This window comes from Salvelinus alpinus, chromosome 27, assembly GCF_045679555.1.
Source record: "Salvelinus alpinus chromosome 27, SLU_Salpinus.1, whole genome shotgun sequence".
In the NCBI taxonomy this organism is placed as follows: domain Eukaryota; kingdom Metazoa; phylum Chordata; class Actinopteri; order Salmoniformes; family Salmonidae; genus Salvelinus; species Salvelinus alpinus.
In genome coordinates, this window is record NC_092112.1 from 25,908,400 (window position 1) to 25,929,908 (window position 21,509).

General features: G+C 44.1%; 1 protein-coding gene across 12 annotated transcripts in view; it reads right to left on the reverse strand.

Moving 5' to 3' along the window:
• The window catches only part of LOC139556250 (protein 4.1-like), a 106,944-nt gene that overhangs the window by 43,003 nt on the left and 42,432 nt on the right, over window positions 1–21,509 (reverse strand). For 9 of the 12 annotated variants that reach the window (XR_011671088.1, XM_071369957.1, XM_071369956.1 and 6 more), the window contains exons 2-3: window positions 10,174–10,742; window positions 9,140–9,367 (exon numbers count right to left, since the gene is read on the reverse strand). Coding sequence is in view for 11 of the 12 variants with exons in the window: in XM_071369957.1 (XP_071226058.1) it covers window positions 9,140–9,367; window positions 10,174–10,728 (783 nt within the window). In the remaining variant the exon portion in view is untranslated. Of the gene's footprint in view, window positions 1–9,139; window positions 9,368–10,173; window positions 10,743–15,407; window positions 15,574–21,509 lie in introns of those variants that run through there. The other 3 variants (XM_071369958.1, XM_071369959.1, XM_071369950.1) reach the window with 2 other exon arrangements.

Genomic DNA, 21,509 nt, shown 5'->3' on the forward strand with positions numbered 1-21,509 from the left:
CACAGAGCCACACCACTGGCTGAAGAGGAGAGGACCGTGTTGCTGCACTCACCAACTGTGCCCCTCTAATGAGCCCCAGACGCCATTACTGTTTGTTGACACACAACATATTATGGTTTCATCACTCTTATATTGCAAGGCACTCACAACGCAAGGGAAAATACTGTATGTATGCGTGAGGACATACTGTACCTTGAGTTGCAGGGCTTTGTCAGAGTGATTGAGAATCATGCTTTATGTAGTGTGGCAGTACCAGAGCATTGTGTTTCTATGATAGCTAATGCATTAGACTCAAGCTCTCTCGCTGGTACTACAGAGATTCATTGATAGGCTAGTACTCTTTAGATATGCATGACTATTATTTTCCAGTAGACTGACATTACAGAAAGGGTTGATTGATGGAAGATCAATAAAGTAGGAGACAGAAGAATGAAGGATTGGATAATCAGAGTCGTAGTCATTAACCTGTGGCCCAGTACCCAATGGCACTGGGGGGGAAAGGAAAGAGGAAAAGGAAAGAGGGGAGGAGAGGAGGGCGCTGCCGAGGCTGCAGTCTCCCAGAGACATCTCAATGCCCCACTGAGTTCTAATGGGCTTGGTCTGCCTGGCCTGGGTGCTACACAGCCCAGCAGAGACGGGGAGGGCGGGTAGAGAGACCCGGAGAGCCTCAGAGTTCCAGCAGGCTCCATTCTGCATTGGTTTCAGTGTAATTTCTCAGGGTAGAGAGATTAGAGTACCTTGGAGTCAGAGAGAGAGAGTAAACTCAGGCTGTGCTATAGTGTTAAGAGTTATAGCCCTCATTTTGCATTGACATTAGCTAGCAGTTGAGTGACGACTAAGGAACTAAACAACAATGAGAGAAGAGCAGCCTATAAATAATTTTTACAAAGGGAGACTGTTGAGAATGTCTGAAGCGACCCTAGTGTGTTAACATGACACATGCAATTGTTTTCCACTGAGGGTTAGTGTTGGCGCTTGCTTTGCTTCTCCCCAAAAAATTAAGGTTAATCCCTGGAACGCTTTGTTGTCCTCATTCATTTTCTAAACGCTCCCAGATAGATGTAATTCCTCCACTGCAGTCTCATTATAAATTTGCCACTGTCTTCTGGCTGAATACTCCAACAATGGCATGTACTGATGCCTCAGCTTTTCTGAAACTGCAAACAAAGCTGTCTCTGTTCAAACAGCACTGTGCAATTAGTGTTGGACCCCATTCACAAACCATACCTCCATCGCAAAACGCATGTTCAGTGGCCCTGAGATCCACCATTAACACTGTCGATCACACAGTGCAACCCACAGTGCAACAGTCAAAAGCACTAACATAACAGATCACAGCCTGGTGAGGTAGACTTCAGCAACCGCTAACAACTAGCTTTAACACTTGACTTGTAATTCTGAATAAAGAAGCTCCATCTATCCTACTGAGTGGATCATTGATCACTGCCCTCTGTCACTTCTCCCTCTTCCTAGTCCTTTATATGTAGAGATAACTGGCTGACTGGAGGATATGATGACTGGTTATGAGTTTGCAGTCAGGGAGGGTTGGTTTGCCACGTGTCTGCGGGGGACAGCAGATGCTACAGGTTTAATATGTGGGGGGCTCAGGACCCCCCGCTAATCTGCCCTACCCGTGGTGGGCTTCAGAGAACCAGACGTGAACACCAGACGAGCCCCAGCCGTCCACCCTGCTTTTACCCCAGCTAGGGCAGGGGTGTCACCCGCCCCCAATCGCTCCAACGTCCAGGTCAGGGGTTACGGGCCGGCCCCCTCAATCAGCTCATTGGCTTATCTTTTACCCACTTCCATCAGTACGAGCGCTTACCCCAGTAGTGCAAAACATAAGTGGTTCACAAACTGGAGTGTCAGAAATTTCAATATCATTGTCAGCTAACGTTTTGGTCACTAGGTTTACCCCCCCATAGATTGTTGTAATGATTGAATCATTCAAAAAATATAACATGAACACACATTAGACATGGCAAAAATGTATGGAATTGCAAGAAAATTTGCTTTAAAACTGCAAAATTGTCATTGCGCCTGCGACAAATCAAAGAGTTGCAGGACATAAACCTGCAAAATGTTCTCTACCACCAGCAAGAGGAGTGAACAGTTTGGGTCAAGTACAATGCGCAAGAAGATGTGGGGCGCACTCACAAGATGTTCCCCAATGTTGGAACGGGGTCCTGAGTGAAAAGGTTTGGGAACCTGTGCATTGCACCACATTACTCCCACCCATACTCAGGCTTCATGTGCATCTGAGGACCAGAGAGAGAGGGCATCCAGCCTGCCACCAGACACAGGCCCAGTCCAATGATCTCCCAGCCCTAGACACACAACACTGGTCATTACACAGCCAAACCAGATGATAGCCCACATCATTAAAACCCATGGAAGAAGCCAAATGGAGCCAGACTTAAAAAACGTGAGCTAAGGTCCAATGTAGTGAAAGCTAAATTTACCTGTACAGTACCAGTCAAAAGTTGACACCTACTCATTCAAGGGTTTTTCTCTATTTTTACTATTTTCTACAATGTGAATAATAGTGAAGACATCAGAACTATGTAATAACACATACAGTTCAAGTCAGAAGTTTACATACACTTAGGTTAGAGTCATTAACTTTTTTTTCCAACCACGCCAAAAAATGTACACTGCTCCAAAAAATAAAGGGAACACTTAAACAACAATATAACTCCAAGTCAATCACACTTCTGTGAAATCAAACTGTCCACTTAGGAAGCAACACTGATTGACAATAAATTTCACATGCTGTTGTGCAAATGGAATAGACAACAGGTGGAAATTATAGGCAATTAGCAAGACACCCCGAATAAAGGAGTGGTTCTGCAGGTGGTGACCACAGACCACTTCTCAGTTCCTATGCTTCCTGGCTGATGTTTTGGTCACTTTTGAATGCTGGCGGTGCTTTCACTCTAGTGGTAGCATGAGACGGAGTATACAACCCACACAAGTGGCTCAGGTAGTGCAGCTCATCCAGGATGGCACATCAATGCGAGCTGTGGCAAGGTTTGCTGTGTCAGCGTAGTGTCCAGAGCATGGAGGCGCTACCAGGAGACAGGCCAGTACAGGAGACGTGGAGGAGGCCGTAGGAGGGCAACAACCCAGCAGCAGGACCGCTACCTCCGCCTTTGTGCAAGGAGGATTAGGAGGAGCACTGCCAGAGCCCTGCAAAATGACCTCCAGCAGGCCACAAATGTGCATGTGTCTGCTCAAACGGTCAGAAACAGACTCCATGAGGGTGGTATGAGGGCCCGACGCCTACAGGTGGGGGTTGTGCTTACAGCCCAACACCATGCAGGACGTTTGGCATTTGCCAGAGAACACCAAGATTGGCAAATTCACCACTGGCGCCCTGTGCTCTTCACAGATGAAAGCAGGTTTACACTGAGCACATGTGACAGACGTGACAGAGTCTGGAGCCGCCGTGGAGAACGTTCTGCTGCCTGCAACATCCTCCAGCATGACCGGTTTGGCGGTGGGTCAGTCATGGTGTGGGGTGGCATTTCTTTGGGGGGCCGCACAGCCCTCCATGTGCTTGCCAGAGGTAGCCTGACTGCCATTAGGTACCGAGATGAGATCCTCAGACCCCTTGTGAGACCATATGCTGGTGCGGTTGGCCATGGGTTCCTCCTAATGCAAGACAATGCTAGACCTCATGTGGCTGGAGTGTGTCAGCAGTTCCTGCAAGAGGAAGGCATTGATGCTATGGACTGGCCCGCCCGTTCCCCAGACCTGAATCCAATTGAACACATCTGGGACATCATGTCTCGCTCCATCCACCAACGCCACGTTGCACCACAGACTGTCCAGGAGTTGGCGGATGCTTTAGTCCAGGTCTGGGAGGAGATCCCTCAGGAGACCATCCGCCACCTCATCAGGAGCATGCCCAGGCGTTGTAGGGAGGTCATACAGGCACGTGGAGGCCACACACACTGAGCCTCATTTTGACTTGTTTTAAGGACATTACATCAAAGTTGGATCAGCCTCTAGTGTGGTTTTCCACTTTAATTTTGAGTGTGACTGCAAATCCAGACCTCCATGGGTTGATAAATTTGATTTCCATTGATAATTTGTGTGATTTTGTTGTCAGCACATTCAACTATGTAAAGAAAAAAGAATTTAATAAGAATATTTCATTCAGATCTAGGATGTGTTATTTTAGTGTTCCCTTTATTTTTTTGAGCAGTGTATATCTATAATTCTGTGCATAATACTTGTATCTTTTATCAAAGTTTATTATGAGTATTTCTGTAAATTGATGTGGCTCTGCAAATTCACGGGATGTTTTGGAGTCAAAGCAAAATGTAAACTGAGGTTTTTGGATATAAATTTGAACTTGATCGAACAAAACATACATGTATTGTGTAACATGTTGTCCCGGGAGTGTCATCTGATGAAGAATATCAAAGGCTAGTGATTCATTTTCTCTATTTTTGCTTTTTGTGACTCCTCTCTTTGGTTGGAAAATGGCTGTATGCTTTCTGTGCCAATTTGCTGACTTAACATAATGATATGTTCTGCTTTCGCCGAAATGCCTTTTTGAAATTGGACACGGTGGTTGGATTAACGAGAAGTTTTTTTAAATGGTGTCTAATACTTGTATGTTTGAGAAATTTGAATGATGAGATTTCTGTTGATTGAATTTGGCGCCCTGCAATTTCATTGGCTGATGGCGAGCTGTTCCTAGACAGGTAAATAGTTTGTCTTCACTATTATTCCACAATGTAGAACATTTTACAAATAAAGAAAAATCCTTGAATGAGTAAGAGTCTCCAAACTTTTGACTGGTACTGTACATAAAATAAAAACAGAAATATCACATTTACATAAGTATTCTGACCCATTAATCAGTACTTTGTTGAAGCACCTTTGGCAGCATTGAGTGTTCTTGGGTATGACGCTACACGCTTGGCACACCTGTATTTGGGGAGTTCCTCACATTCTTCTCTGCAGATCCTCTCAAGCGCTGTCAGGTTGGATGGGGAACGTTGCTGCACAGCTAATTTTAGGTCTCTCCAGAGATGTTCGATCGAGGGTTGAAGTCTGGGCTCTGGCTGGGTCACTCAAGGACATCGAGACTTGTCCCGAAGCCACTCCTGCGTTGAATTGGCTGTGTGCAACAGGTCGTTGTCCTGTTGGAAGGTGAACCTTCAACCCAGTCTGTGGTCCTGAGCGCTCTGGAGCAGGTTTTCATCAAGGATCTCTGTACTTCGCTCCATTCAGCGCTCCCTCGATCCTGACTAGTCTACCAGTCCCTGCCGCTGAAAACACCCCCACAGCCTGATGCTGCCACCACCATGCTTTACCGTAAGGATGGTGCCAGGTTTCCTTCAGACGTGATGCTTGGCATTCAGGCTAAAGAGTCAATTCTTGGTTTCATCAGACCAGAGAATCTTGTTTCTCATGGTCTGAGTCTTTTAGGTGCCTTTTGGCAAACTCCAAGCGGGCTGTCATGTGCCTTTTACTGAGGAGTGGCTTATGTCTGGCCACTACCATAAAGGCCTGATTGGTGGAGTGCTGCAGAGATGGTTGTCCTTCTGGAAGGTTCTTCAATCTCCACAGAGGAACTCTGGAGCTCTGTCAGAGTGACCATCGGGTTCTTGGTCACATCCCTTACCAAGGCCTTTCTCCCCCGATTGCTCAGTTTGGCGAGCTCTAAGGAGAGTCTAGGTGGTTCCAAACCTCTTCACATTTAAGAATTATGGAGGCCACTGTGTTCTTGGGGACCTTCTACGCTGCAGAAGTTTGTTGGTACCTTTCCCCAGATATGTGCCTCGACATAATCCTGTCTCGGAGCTCTACAGACAATACCTTTGACCCCATGGCTCGGTTTTTGCTCTGACATGCACTGTCAACTGTGGGAACTTAAAGACAGGTGTGCCTTTCCAAATCATGTCCAATTAATTTACCACAGGTGGACTCCAATCAAGTTATAGAAACATCAAGGATGATCAATGGAAACAGGATGCATCTGAGCTCAATTTCAAGCCTCATAGCAAAGGGTCTGAATACTTATGTGAATAAGGTATGTTTATTGTTAATACAGTTGCAAACATTTCTACAAAGCTGTTTTTGCTTTGTCATTATGGGTTAGTGTGTGTAGATTGATTAAATAAAAATCCTCAGCAATTCTAGAATAAGGCTGTAAAGTAACAAAATGTGGAAAAAGTCAAGGGTTCTGGATACTTTAAGGCACTGTGTATATATATTTGTTTGTTGTGAAATGCCAGTTTGGTGAGAATCACCCAGTCACCACCTCTCCTCTGTATTTACAGGTTGATGTCCTGTTGAGATCATCTGCAGAAGCAGCAGCACACAGCAGAGGAGCTATAAATAGTCCCAGGGTCCAACGGTAGCATGGGAGGAAATAATGGGCCTGACATGAAAACCTGGCAATCTATTCAACAGGATTATACGTAACGCTCTCCTCCTCTTCCTGCACTAAACAACATTATCGTAATGAGGTTCACCGAATAAGGAGAGGCTGCAGTGCTGTGGACAGCTCCAATACAGCCAGGGGATGGGTGCACTGCACTGTTTTCTCCTGGGACAATACCAAGTAAACATGACAATGGTTCTGAATCTTAACACAGAGATACAACTCAGCCAGGGGTGTCAACCTCATTCCATGGAAGGCCTAGTGTCTGCTGGTTTTTAGGTTTTTCCCTTTCAATTAAGACCTAGACCAGTGGTTTTTTATTTTATTTCACAGTTCCTCTGTGGTTCCCAAAATGGTGGAGCCCGCCCTGAGAAACTCAGTCCGGCTTTCAACTTACTCTTGAAAGTTGTAATTGGGTAGTGCATCATCTGTTTTCCTCGTCATGTTAGTCATTGTATACCTTAGAGCTATTTAGAACTTGTGAGAAATGTCCAAAATCAACTAGCCCATGTCAGCTAACATTTTTAGCACAGATTGTTGCAAAATATATATAATTGCAAGAAAATGTACTTTAAATCTACTAAATGTTCTGTACCCCTTAAGCTTTAAACATGCAAAATTGTCTCGCCACCAACAATAAGGGTGTGAATAGTTTGTGTGATGAACAGTGCTTGTGCACATAGAAATAGATGTGGGTGGTGGAGGACGTTCTCCAATGCTGGAAGGGGGGCCTGAGTGAAAACGTTTGGGAACGCCTGACTTAGACAACTAGATGAGAAGAGTTCCTTAATAATCAGTGACCTTAATTCATCAATCAAGTACAAGGGAGGAGTGAAAAACCGCAGGCCCTCAGTGGAATGAGTTTGACATGTGAACTAGGCTATTAATCTGTCAGAACACGGGATTAAAAAGGTAGGCTATTTTTTCCTCTGAAAGATAGAAAAAAGGCAATTACCACAAGCTTCAAAATAACCTTGGGACTCCTCACAATATAGTAAACACTTGAAACATCTGGTCTGACTTCCATCACCAATGTTCAACGATATGCGACTCATACGCCTAGTTTCCTGAAATGTCGCACGTCACTACTTCACAGGAGTGAATGTAAACATATTTTTATTAATCAAAATGTTTTTTTGGGGGGGCAGAAATGCCTTCTGGAGCATTAGAACTTTCATGTGCCTTAAACTTGTATTACATCCATAAATACAAATAAAATTGGTAAATTACGGGTCTAGTTGGTTTAGCCATGGAAAAAAAGCAGGAACCTTCCAACTAGCGATGATTGGCTGAGATAATGTATGGGCTGGACATGCAGGGAGATGAGTTTGGATTGGTCTGCCACGTAGCACGCTTGTGTCTATAACGTGAGCTGTTCAGTGTGCATTGACAGTCCTTTCTACAACACTGTTTTTGAAAGATATAACATCAGCCATTGAGAAATACAAACGTTTTGGTACTTTTCTCAACATTGATGGCCTGAATTTAGCAGGCGCCATCGACAGATCAGTAGGAAAAAGTGATGGGCTACTTTCTGCACACGCCACCGTCAGTGTGAACTGGAGTGACTTGACAACACTGGCCAAACAAGATGTAGCTACAAACAAAACAGAGTTAAATGGTTCCAGTCTGCCGTGATGCGTTCATCCATGTATACGGGTAAGAGTCTAGCTACATTTGAGATATAACTTTCTAATTTAGTCAGAATGTTGTTTTATTGCAAGTTAAAGCATACTGTTCGTTAACTAGCAAACGTTAGCTTGCTGTCTCGCTAACTAACGTTACATGTATGATAGGTGTAGTAATATCATTTGAATCAGAAATCCATTTGCATTGCTAGTAATAGCCTAATGTTAGATAGCTAACATCGAACCTAGTTTGTTAGCTTGCGCTACCAGCAGATTCATACTACAGCTATGACAATGTTTGTATTGGTAGTATGAGTTGGGGTTATTCTGGTTAATTGTTTAGTTAGCTAAAAGTCCAAAGAAAAGACTCTACTTCGGATGGATTATTACATGACCCATCAAAATAGCAGGTGTGTCTGGGGGTGATTACGGCCATCAATTGTATTTCATGAACATGTGTACTGTCTACTCTAGGCAATAGAGACCCATCCACTTAGCTAGACGAGGGTGGAGGGGTGGTTATAGCATTTCCTTCACATGACCCATCAATTTAGCCAAGTGTGTCAGGTAAGCATCATCTGGACACTTTCTGTTTTTGATATTGCAACTATGCAAGCACTATCACTGTACCGTTTACACCTTCTGTATCCTGTGCATGTGAGGAAAAAAAATATTTTATTTGATATAGTGTGTGTTTACCACATGGCCTCACATGTGAATCCATAGAGATGGGTGGGACTAAGTCTTAAGAGGGTGTGAACGATGCTGAATGGGTGTAGACAGAGCTCTCCAGTAGGTACCAAAACATTCAAGAGCCATTCTCTCAAAAGTAGGGTTGCAAGTTTATCAACTTTCAAAGCAGAATTACTTTCCCATTGTTCCTCAACTGCAGTGTATGATATACCATTTTCTAGCTCTGAGTCTCTACTTTTATCCAATGTAAAAAACTATTTCAAATTTTGCAACATAAGACCGAATCAAGGCGGTCGGTCACATATGATCTGAAGTGATCAGAAACTATTATATTTGGGGTCTCGTCCAGGATCTGGACTTTGATATAGAGCGTGTTACTTTGCTTAGAACAATGGGAAAGACTAAAGACACTCACCTCCACCTCGCAGGGGAACTGGCTTCCATCCAGAATGGTCACATGACACATTACCATCTTCACCTTCTTGGTCAGTTTCAGCGGCGACTTGATAAAATAACGTCCTCCCTCGGGCTTCAAGTTCTCTTCCTGGTCTTTCTTCTCCTCTCCTCCTTTCTCTGTCTCTTTTTTCTCCTCCTCCGCTGCACTCTTCTGAGACTTCTCTGATGCTTTCTCCTCCTTAGCCGGCTAGACACAAATCACCAAGAGGAGAATCAGAGACAGAACAACCCTTTAAATCCATGCAGGCCATTTTGTCAACAGTGATTTGTCAAAGAGTAGCCTAGTTCTGCTTAGTGCCATAGATTGTTGGCACAGCTCTGAGAACCATGAGTGTAACTTTGATCGCAGTACACACCGCTATTAACCAGCAGAACGCATGTTTTCCATTGGCCTGATCACCGCAGATGTCATCAGGTGGATAAAAATGCAAACATGGACAAGGGCTTGGATTTGGCTGGAATAGCGACAAGCACAACGAGATGTTTCTCCTGCAGCATAATAGCTTGCAGGGATCCCAACATAATACAAACGTCTTATTGGTCTTTTATAGATATTTAATAAGGAGAACATTCAACATCTCTATACTAATAGAGCCGTACCTTCTCTGTGACTGTTGAATAATACTGTATCAACAGACATTGTTTTTAACTCATAATTCCTAACCTCAGGGTTGCAAAGGATGAACCTTGGCAGAGCGCTCTAGTGTATTGAAATAAGTGGCACCTATTCCTCAGGGTCCCTGCTTTTCTTGCTGTGGTTGAATCAGTTTGTGTGACTGCAAGGTCAACCATGACACACTACTGTCAGCAAGCCAGCAGAGAAACAGACCGTCTCGATAAGTAAAGCTACAGTAAACATAGTAATCTGGGTTCTCACCTGCCAGGAATCCATCTAAATCTGAGAATAGTTTAATTGAAAAACCAATGCAAAGATAATGGAGAGACAGTAAGGGGTGTGTAGAGAATTTATATGGCGAATATAGGCTAGCATACCTGAGTTTCTGCACTGCCAGTGGAATGATTCTCCGCTGGTTCCTCTGAATTCACTTCCTCTTTCTGTTCTGGCTCCGCCTCGCCGTTCACTTGCTCTTCGTCAACCTGTGGCTCAGCTGCTGTCGTCGATGATGTCTGCTCTGCTTCGGCCTGCTCCGCCTTCTCACCCTCCTCCTTCACCAGAACCACACCTCCCTCTTCCTTGGGCATCACCTGGCTCTCTTTTGGTCCCACTGCGCTCTGAGACTTCTGCTTCTTAAGCCATGGAGGGAGGAACCTTGAGATGCCTTTCTTCTCTGAAGCTGGTGGTGAGGCTGGGGGCTCCTCTCCCTCCGGTCCTGTGGCGTTGTCGGCAGGCTGGGCCTCCTCCTGGTTCTCCTTTGCCTCTGCTGAGTCTGTGGCCAGAGCGGGGCTTTCGTTGGACTGCTCGGCGGCCTCAACGGCCTTGACCTCGTCTGTCTGGTTGGTGGCTGGTGGTTCAGGTTCTGCAGGCTGCTCCTCCGCCTTCTCCGGCTCTTTTTTCACCTCCGTTTCAGATCCCACCTCTGTCGTCATGGTCCCCAGTAACACTGCACACAGAGAAAGAGAAATAGGGAATATAGTTAAACCAGGAGAAGATAACACAGCTAGTGATGTGAGTACATATGATAGTCTATTAGCAAACGGATGTCATTTTGCAGGTAGGTCAAAGTGTAAATCAATTATATACGTTATTTTTCTTATCATGCAACAACCGAAAAACAAAGATGACGCAATAATATCTGCTGTACGTTTGTCAGCCGTGATTAATTGACAGATTTCGCTCACAAATATTGGAGCTTACTAAAATGGCATGTGCCGTGGCCATCGATGGCTGGTCGCTAAAGAGCTAACTGTTAACTGAATCCCCCACCAGAGAGGAGCAGTAGCCACAGGCAGAACACAAATATCAGTGTCAAGGACACTGCTCTGCACAGCGCACTTACTCAACAGGACTCAAAAGTTAAGAGTCAGGTTTGCCACACCCCTCTGTTTCACAGAAAAGTGCACAGCTCAAAATAAATTCACGGAATGATAGAGCTGAGAATCTGGATAATGGCATTAGGAGTATCTTGGAGAATGTGAATCCGACAGATTGTGTTGTAAGCATCATGTTCCAGAGAGAAGGACATACATGTGAAGCCGGAAGTTTACATACACTTAGGTTGGAGTCATTAAAACTCGTTTTTCAACCACTCCACAAATTTCTTGTTAACAAACTATAGTTTTGGCAAGGCGGTAAGGACATCTACTTTGTGCATGACAAGTCATTCTTCCAACAATTGTTTACAGACAGATCATTTCACTGTAACACAATTCCAGTGGGTCAGAAGTTTACATACACTAAGTTGACTGTGCCTTTAAACAGCTTGGAAAATTCCAGAAAATTATGTCATGGCTTTAGAAGATTCTGATAGGCTAATTGACATCATTTGAGTCAATTGGAGTTGTACCAGTGGATGTACTTCATGGCCTCCAAACTCAGTGCCTCTTTGCTTGACATCATGGGAAAATCAAAAGACAATCAGCCAAGACCTCAGAAACAAAATGGTAGACCTCCACAACTCTGGTTCATCCTTGGGAGCAATTTCCAAACGCCTGAAGGTACCACGTTCATCTGTACAAACAATAGCACGCAAGTATAAACACCATGGGACCACGCAGCCGTCATACTGATGCATTCTGTCACCTAGAGATGAACATACTTTGATGTGAAAAGTGCAAATCAATCCCAGAACAGCAGCAAAGGACCTTGTGAAGATGCTGGAGGAAACAGGTACAAAAGTGGCTATATCCACAGTAAAACGAGTCCTAAAATCGACAACCTGAAAAAACGCTCAGCAAGGAAGAAGCCACTGCTCCAGAACCGCCATAAAAAAGCCAGACTATGGTACATGGGGACAAAGATCGTACTTTTTGGAGAAATGTCCTCTGGTCTGATGAAACAAAAATAGAGCTGTTTGGCCATAATGACCATTGTTATGTTTGGAGGAAAAAGAGGGGATGCTTGCAAGCTGAGGAACACCATCCCAACCGTGAAGCACGGGGGTGGCAGCATCATGTTGTGGGGGTGCTTTGCTGCAGGAGGGACTGGTGCACTTCACAAAATAGCATGAGCATGAGAACGGAAAATTATGTGGATATATTGAAGCAACATCTCAAGACAGTCAAAATGTCAAAGCTTGGTCGCAAATGGGTCTTCCAAATGGACAATGACCCCAAGCATGCTTCCAAAGTTGTGGCAAAATGGCTTAAGGACAACAAAGTCAAGGTGTTGGAGTGGCCATCACAAAGCCTTGACCTCAATCCCATAGAAAATGTGGTGATTGTATTGAAAATATTTTTTTGTAAAAGAGATTAACCTTATCTAGCTACCTCTAGAATCAAGTCAGAATTGATAATTAATGTACCTGGCATTCCATGGTTCACTTCAGTTAGTTTTGTCATAATCAATGAGAGAGGAGCACATACACTAGGCAACACGCAGGGAGATTTATAAATAGAAAATGGTTCCACGCGCATGACTGGCCACTGGGTTGAGGGAGAGAAGCCATTTAATGGTCATTTTTGGGTTCTGCAAATTTTACAGCAGGTCATGTGACACAGGAATTAAGGAAGGCAGCAACTGAGAAGACTCAGGGAACAGTTGAAAATGTAACCAAGGAAAGGACATTCCAGTATTATTCTAGCAATAATGAAAAGGGGAGAGGGACACATTGGTAGCAAAATGTAACGGAAAGAACTGGCTAGGACATATTTCAGGCTTCTTCAGATCAGATTAGTCTTAATCAAGTTAAACTGAAGTAAAAGACCTCTGCAACAAATAAAATGACAGGGCGCAAAAAGTAAACTGTGCAGATGACATGCATCAACCGTGAGCAACTTAACCCAATGAATGGCATCGTAATGGACACTGCTTCCTCACTGATGTGTGGGCTACATTTAGGACACACATACAGAAACAAATGAAGACATGCTGTGTAGGCCTAGGCTACACATCAAATTGTTCAAATTTGACCTATGAATCACAATCTATTCTAAAGAAATAGGCTACATCTAGGCCTAATCTAATCAAGAAAATACTATTTTGAATTTAAACATCAATTCACTGTGAATAATGCACCTTGAATGTAGGGCAGGCTCAGCCTGGTACATCAAATCACAACAGAGATGACCTGAAATATAATATTATGTTTAAACTATAGCCTGCAGGTTCAAAACTCAACCTTGCCACAGGGGAGCGACTAGCTCGGCCATTCAGTGGCATTATGGCCTGGCCACCCCAGCAGAGTGCAGGCTAAATCACTAATCTGCAAACGCTTGCACATCATGGGAGTTTGTGAAACACATCCTGTCAGAACCAAATCAAGGTCCTTGTCAGCAAAAAACTAAATGGTGTCTCTATAGAGAGAGATGTGACTGACATGCTCCAATCGCATACCATCAGATCTTTTCTTTAATAAACTCATACCATCACAGACATAATCCAGTAGACACAATAGACCAGAAGTCATAGATATCCTCAACACATACTGGTCCTGGAGGTGGGTTATGGTTAGCCTAAGTGTTTTTGCTTGTAAAAACATGCGTCTCGGTTTAAGTCGTCTATATAATCAGTTACCCTAGGAGAACTGTGGGTGTGACAGTCAGATGTATTTTAAGCGTGTGTGTGTGTTTGTTGTACACATCCAGCTCATGTACCGAATAAAAGTTCAATGTGTTTCCATCGAATTTAACTCTACCGCATTAAATAGCTAATGTGCCTACTCTGATCTTGACACCTGCGCTCTAGCCAACTACTCGCAGATACAGTGTGGGTAGTCTTGTCTACATGAGATTATCGATAAGAGTGAGCATATTTGTATTTGTCAAGGGCAGTCAAGCGTCGATCATCATGTCACCAGAATAAGACAATATTCAATATTTACTGGATCACCCTGTGAAGTTCAGCACTTATTTCATTTGTAGCCTAATAAAACTGCAGTTTCCCCGAGTCGTAGTGGGAGGACCACACACCATATCATTGAGTGATTCCAAGTTTACTTCATATGATGGTTCTTATAAATCAATATTTGCTCATGAACTATTTCCACGGCAATTTCTCACATACTACATTTTACCGACACAAAAAGATCCCACATGCCAAATAAACAAATTGTTGGCATTTATACAATTGTACCGAAAACGTCCTTTTTCCATCACAGCTGTCGTGATTTTTAAATATTTTTTATACTCTGACTTTACTTGCAAAAAAACTGGATGGAAACGTGGTTTGTGAAAAACAATTTATCTGGTCATTCCCAATTGATTGCAGTGTTTTTGTCGTTATTGTACTGTTCAATGTGAAAATCATTATAGTCTAGGTAGTGCAGAGAGCAGTCTGCAGCTAAGCGTGCTGCTGTACTGGCTGGCTGGCAATTGTTTTACTTACGGTCTGCGCCCTACGAGGCATACCGTACCGGGAATGCTGCAGTTTCGAAAGGATCTGCGACAAGCAGGCTTTCATTTCCCCCTTATCCCACGACTCTACCCCAGCCACCAATAAAAACACACATCCCCCAACAGTGGCAGAAGAAAACTATGAAAAAGCTGCCATGTCTTCCATTGCTGCAGAGCTGCCATTGTTTCATCTTTAGACACAGGTTAGCTGTTTTATTGTAGCACGGTGTTGTGTTTCTGTGTATCACGCGATTGAAAGAAATGCCCTCGTATCTCCTCGCTTTGTGATAATACCACATGGGGAATTTTATATCACCAACAGAGCACACATGCATCAGGAATTCTCAAGTCTTAACCACACACGGCCTGACAATGATGTGCTTGGGAAAACAAGGATGTCACTGCAACAACAACCAAGACAACGCCCCTCACTGATTAGTCCAATCAAAACTCATTAAAAGCAGGTACGTTGACTAGCTAAAGTCAAATTGCCAGGAAATTATTTTCAAATTCCAAAAGCAAAATATTTGGTTTATCCCCATATCTACTCAACCTTATGAAGCACAAGTTCCTGGAATGGCTCTGTCCTGAGCACTCTGTGTCCCGCTAAACTCAAATGACTTTGATAGAATGTCTAAATCAGCTGAACGGAAGATGAACTGCATTGACTATTAGCCAGCCGCGTCAGCCTCAGAGCAATAGCCTCAGTACAGTAAGCCAGTGCACAGCTGTGGTGCAGGGCTGGGTGTGGGTGTGAGCACCAAGTAGCGCCTTACCGTGATCTCTCCCCTCTGATGTCCGACTCAGACTTTCCTGTCACTTTCCTGTGCTCTATTCCAGCTGATCAGCTTCCTGCTCTACACGCTGCGGTCATTACCGCACTCAGCACCAAACTCAGGGGGACAGACGTAGCCAGAGAGAAGAATGAGGCTGAGAGAGAGGGAGCCAAACGTGACAGAGAGATAATGGTGAGGGAGGAGGGCGCGTGAACGAAGGAGGCAGACCACACCCCTGCTGTGTATGTGCCAAGAGGGGTTGTTAGTGGACACTAGCATTCAGGGATCTCTCTCCTCGTCAGTAGGGTCCTGTCTCCTCAGGGGACACAACAATCCAAAGCTAGTTTAATAACAGTCTCAAACCAGCTCTGTGTGGCAGAAGATAACTAACCACAAGCTTTAACATGCAGACCCACTGTGGTTTGACGCCCATCTAACCTAAATGACTGGAGTTTAAAGAGCTGAGGAGCCAGTCCTCAAACGATCCAGTTTTACACACCATTCCAGAGCGTAGACAAGAGGTAGGCCTATTCTCAGCACAGAGGCTTACAGTACAAGAATGAACAAAGTTCTAACTATTATTCTAATGGTGTAAGCAGGCGCTGCCCTAAATTACTTTTGGGACAAAGCTTTATCCCAGTATTAGTCCCATCACACATTATACTTCTATTAAATGTATACTTATGCAAAAAAAAAGTATATTCTGCCTTTTACTTTGTTCTTATCTTGTATTATTTCTTATTGTTGTTGCATTGTCGAGAAGGAACCTGTATTTAGTTGGACGATGTATACCATGAGTATCCAGTACATACGACTAATAAAACATTGGGTGACAGATGGAAGGCCTCAAGTCATTTCAATGTACAGTGAAACAGCTGGATTTACAGTACACAGGATAGTGGGAGTTAATAGCCACGTGTCCAACATGGTACAGTAATACACCAGAGAATGGAGCACTTTTGGAGGGGCACTCTGAAGAGTCGGTATCCCCAAAGTGTGCCCTATGAAGGAGTCCATGCCCCAAGAGAGATCAAAGCTGTGTCGTGCCGAAGCCACAGCCCCATCATTGGGAAGGTCACCGCAGGATTAAACTAAGAGGAATGTCCAGACACCCCAAAGGATGAAAATACCACAGACAAAGAGGTTCATTTCCCCGGGTCTCATGGCACTAAATGTACATTTTCTTTCCTCTGAAGCCTTCGGCGACTGTATCGAAGCACACCAAGTACAGATCTCTTTATTGGAGGTCAAACAATGAGTTCGGCTGTTAAATGGATACGGGGTAGAGCAAAAAGCCACAAGTTCCAGAACTGAAGCATTTATTTTGTACCACATCTAAACAAAACTGTATCTGGGATTGAAGAGAGTTGCTATAGCAACAGGAAGTTCACAGTTGTGCATGCATCTCACACTTACCTCGGCAGTGTCACATGCAGCAAGGGTCTCAATGGCAGGATAAAAGCCTGTTTGAGTCAATGTCGCTCTTGAGTTCAGACCAGAGTATGTGAGTGGAGCTGGAGAGGAGAGCCACATTTGACTGAAGATTGGAGCGAGTTACCCAAAGGCTGGAGCATGAGCCTTCTCACCCGCTCCAATTTCACTCCAGTACTGCTCATTTAATGAACTCCGGGCATGCCCGGCCCAGCATGCTTTTGTAGGCTACTTGTGTGCTGCTATAGCCCCTTCTTTTAACTATTGTCATGGAGTTTGGTAAATATTTTCTTTAAAAGAAAAACACTGATAAAGCACAGGTGCACATCAAGGTGACTTACAAGATGAGGACCAAGAGCATGAGAGGGAGTGCGGTGATGTAGTGTCCACAACTAATGAATCATTGTGGAATCTGAAAAGACATTTCCCGAAAGGATGACGTGTACTACATGCACATAACATAAAGAAACAAGGTGGGTGCATCCCTACCCAGGCTGGCAGGAGTGTCCTGAAGGGCTCTGAAAGCGCATCCTCCGCTGCTGGCCTGCTCTCCAGGCACCATCACATGACTCTGGCCAAACTAGTGTTTCTAAAAGTGAAAGACTATTTCCCAGCCTATATGTGCAATTTAGACTATAATGATTTAATACAACGAAATGTTGAATAAATGCTGAGCGCTTAAAATGGATAATCCACCCCAAACTCCTATGATTAACAGTGAATATGTGAAGAAAACAAACTGTTTCATTTTGACATTTTAACAAAGTTGGTAGAAACGTTTTTGGAAATCTGTTGCAGCTCAAGTCTACTACAAAACCCACATTGCAATGCGCTCACTCGCTCTCTGGGACACTAGGTAGCTAGAAAACAGAAACACAAAATGAGAGCCAATATCAAATCAAATCAAATCAAATTTTATTAGTCACATACACATGGTTAGCAGATGTTAATGCGAGTGTAGCGAAATGCTTGTGCTTCTAGTTCCGACAATGCAGTAATAACCAACAGTAATCTAACCTAACAATTCCACACTACTACCTTACACACACACACAAGTGTAAAGGGATAAAGAATATGTACATAAAGATATATGGATGAGTGGTGGTACAGAACGGCATGGCAGATGCAGTAGATGGTATAGAGTACGGTATATACATATGAGATGAGTACTGTAGGGTATGTAAACATAAAGTGGCATAGTTTAAAGTGGCTAGTGGTACATGTATTGCATAAAGATGGCAAGATGCAGTAGATGATATAGAGTACAGTATATATACATATGAGATGGGTAATGTAGGGTATGTAAACATTGTATTAAGTGGCATTGCTTAAAGTGGCTAGTGGTACATTTTTACATAATTTCCATCAATTCCCATTTTTAAAGTGGCTGGAGTTGAGTCAGTATGTTGGCAGCGGCCGCTAAATGTTAGTGGTGGCTGTTTAACAGTCTGATGGCCTTGAGATAGAAGCTGTTTTTCAGTCTCTCGGTCCCTGCTTTGATGCACCTGTACTGACCTCGCCTTCTGGATGATAGCGGGGTGAACAGGCAGTGGCTTGGGTGGTTGTTGTCCTTGATGATCTTTATGGCCTTCCTGTGACATCGGGTGGTGTAGGTGTCCTGGAGGGCAGGTAGTTTGCCCCTGGTGATGCGTTCTGCAGACCTCACTACCCTCTGGAGAGCCTTACGGTTGTGGGCGGAGCAGTTGCCGTACCAGGCGGTGATACAGCCCGACAGGATGCTCTCGATTGTGCATCTGTAGAAGTTTGTGAGTGCTTTTGGTGACAAGCCGAATTTCTTCAGCCTCCTGAGGTTGAAGAGGCGCTGCTGCGCCTTCTTCACAACGCTGTCTGTGTGGGTGGACCAGTTCAGTTTGTCCGTGATGTGTACACCGAGGAACTTAAAACTTTCCACCTTCTCCACTACTGACCCGTCGATGTGGATAGGGGGGTGCTCCCTCTGCTGTTTTTCAGCAAACTGCACTATCAATTTAGGAGGCTATTTCACAGACTTCAACATAAAGTTAGTCTCTGCCAAGAGTGAGCGCAAATTACATTTCTTACCCACAGAGATACTTTTGAGGAGATGGGAAACTCCATTAGAATTGTTTTATTTACGTTGTCTACGTTGCCAATGCTTTGTCAATGGACCGCGTGCTGCATTCTGGGCGATTCTGGGACAAGGAACGCTCTCCATCAAGGAGTGAATGGGAAACAATTGGGAGCTAACTAAAAAAAACTGAACATTAGCACGAATTTCATTTACAATTACTATAACACTGCCAATCTTATCCAAGATGTGACAATTAATTTCTCTGTAATATCGTATATAAACTCAGCAAAAATAGAAACGTCCCTTTTTCAGGCCCCGGTCTTTCAAAAGACAATTTGTAAAAATCCAAATAACTTCACAGATCTTCATTGTAAAGGGTTTAAACACTGGAACAAGCATGGGAAACAATGAACCATAAACAATTAATGAACATGCACCTGTGGAACGATCGTTAAGACACTAACAGCTTACAGACGGTAGGCAATTAAGGTCACAATTATGAAAACTTAGGACACTAAAGAGGCCTTTCTACTGACTCAAAAACACCAAAAGAAAGATGCCCAGGGTCCCTGCTCATCTGCATAAACACGCCTTAGGCATGCTGCAAAGAGGTATGAGGACTGCAGATGTGGCCAGTGCAATAAATTGCAATGTCCGTACTGTGAGACGCCTAAGACAGAGATACAGGGAGACAGGTCGGACAGCTGATCATCCTCACAGTTGCAGACCATGTGTAACACCTGCACAGGATCGGTACATCGGAACATCACACCTGCAGGACAGGTACAGGACGGCAACTGCCCGAGTTACACCAAGAACGCACAATCCCTCCATCAGTGCTCAGACTGTCCACAATAGGCTGAGAGAGGCTGGACTGAGGGCTTGTAGGCCTGTTGTTGTTGCCGGTGAGGACCTGCCTTACGTCGCCTATGGGCACAAACCCACCGTTGCTGGACCAGACAGGACTGGCAAAAAGTGCTCTTCACTGACAAGTCGCGGTTTTGTCTCACCTGGGGTGATGGTCGGATTCGAGTTTATCGTCGAAGATATTAGCGTTACACCGAGGCCTGTACTCTGGAGCGGGATCGATTTGGAGGTGAAGGGTCCGTCATGGTCTGGGGCGGTGTGTCACAGCATTATCAGACTGAGCTTGTCGTCATTGCAGGCAATCTCAACGTTGTGTGTTACAGGGAAGACATTCTACTCCCTCATGTGGTACCCTTCCTGCAGGCTCATCCTGACATGACCCTCCAGCATGACATTGCCACCAGCCATACTGCTTGACTGTGCGTGATTTCCTGCAAGACAGAAATGTCAGTGTTCTGCCATGGCCAGCGAAGAGCCCGGATCTCAATCCCATTGAGCACGTCTGGGACCTGTTGGATCGGAGGGTTAGGGCTAGGGCCATTCCCCCCAGAAATGTCCGGGAACTTGCAGGTGCCTTGGTGGAAGAGTGGGGTAACATCTTACAGCAAGAACTGGCAGATCTAGTGCAGTCCATGAGGAGGAGATGCACTGCAGTACTTAATGCAGCTGGTGGCCACACCAGATACTGACTGTTACTTTTGATTTTGACCCCCGTTTGTTCAGGGACACATTATTCAATTTCTGTTAGTCACATGTCTGTGGAACTTGTTCAGTTTAATGTCTCAGTTGTTGAATCTTATGTTCATGCAAATATTTACAGGTTAAGTTTGCTGAAAATAGACGCAGTTGACAGTGAGAGGACTTTCTTATTTTGATGAGTTTAGCGTTGGAATCGGGACACTACGTACTTGAGGAAATTAGGCAGGTTTCTTGAATCATACCCCGACTTTGAGAAGGGATAACGTGACGATTAGCTTGGCAACCACGTTACGCAGCATGACAAAGTGAATGCAATGCGTCGACTGTCAGTTGGGTGGGTAGTTTCTCCATTCATTGCCCAATGGGATTCCTATCGCCTCCTTTGTGGGAAACAGATTAGAGACACACAGGGTGCATCGCGACATGGTACTTGAACGAGAAACAGATGAATAATTTGGTACTGTTAAGGTTTAGCACATTAAGCGAAATAGATACTTTATCAAGATGATCTAAAACGGATGGATACATTCTAAACAAGTACATGCATACCATCTATTGGCTGAATGGACAATCTGGAGTGTCATTGTTATAAAAGCATTATTAAAATGTGACAGGGGATGACACCATCTCCAGTGACGAGAATGTTGTACCCATGACGTGTTCCTACACGATTTCCTGATTCACAGACCGACCACTTAGAAGTTAAATCATGTGGAAATGTTTTATTTTACCCACTGATAGAACATTGGCTTTTACCAAATTGACAGGAGATTCCTGACTTGTCTTTCTGGGGGTGGCTTATTATTTTTAGGTTTCTGCCAGCCTAATGTGTTGCACTCGCAAATGCTTCAAATGATTTCTTTGTAGGCTAGAACCTTGAAATAATAGGCTAATAACATAGCCTAAATAATTACCTTTCCTCCCTACTTAGGCTACATGTCTGGCTCCTGACCTATTCAGTAGGGGTGTAATGGTTCACCAAACCCACGGTTGGGTACATAGTGGTTTTGGGTCACGGTTCGGTTACAGTACAGCAGAAAAATGAAATTCCAACA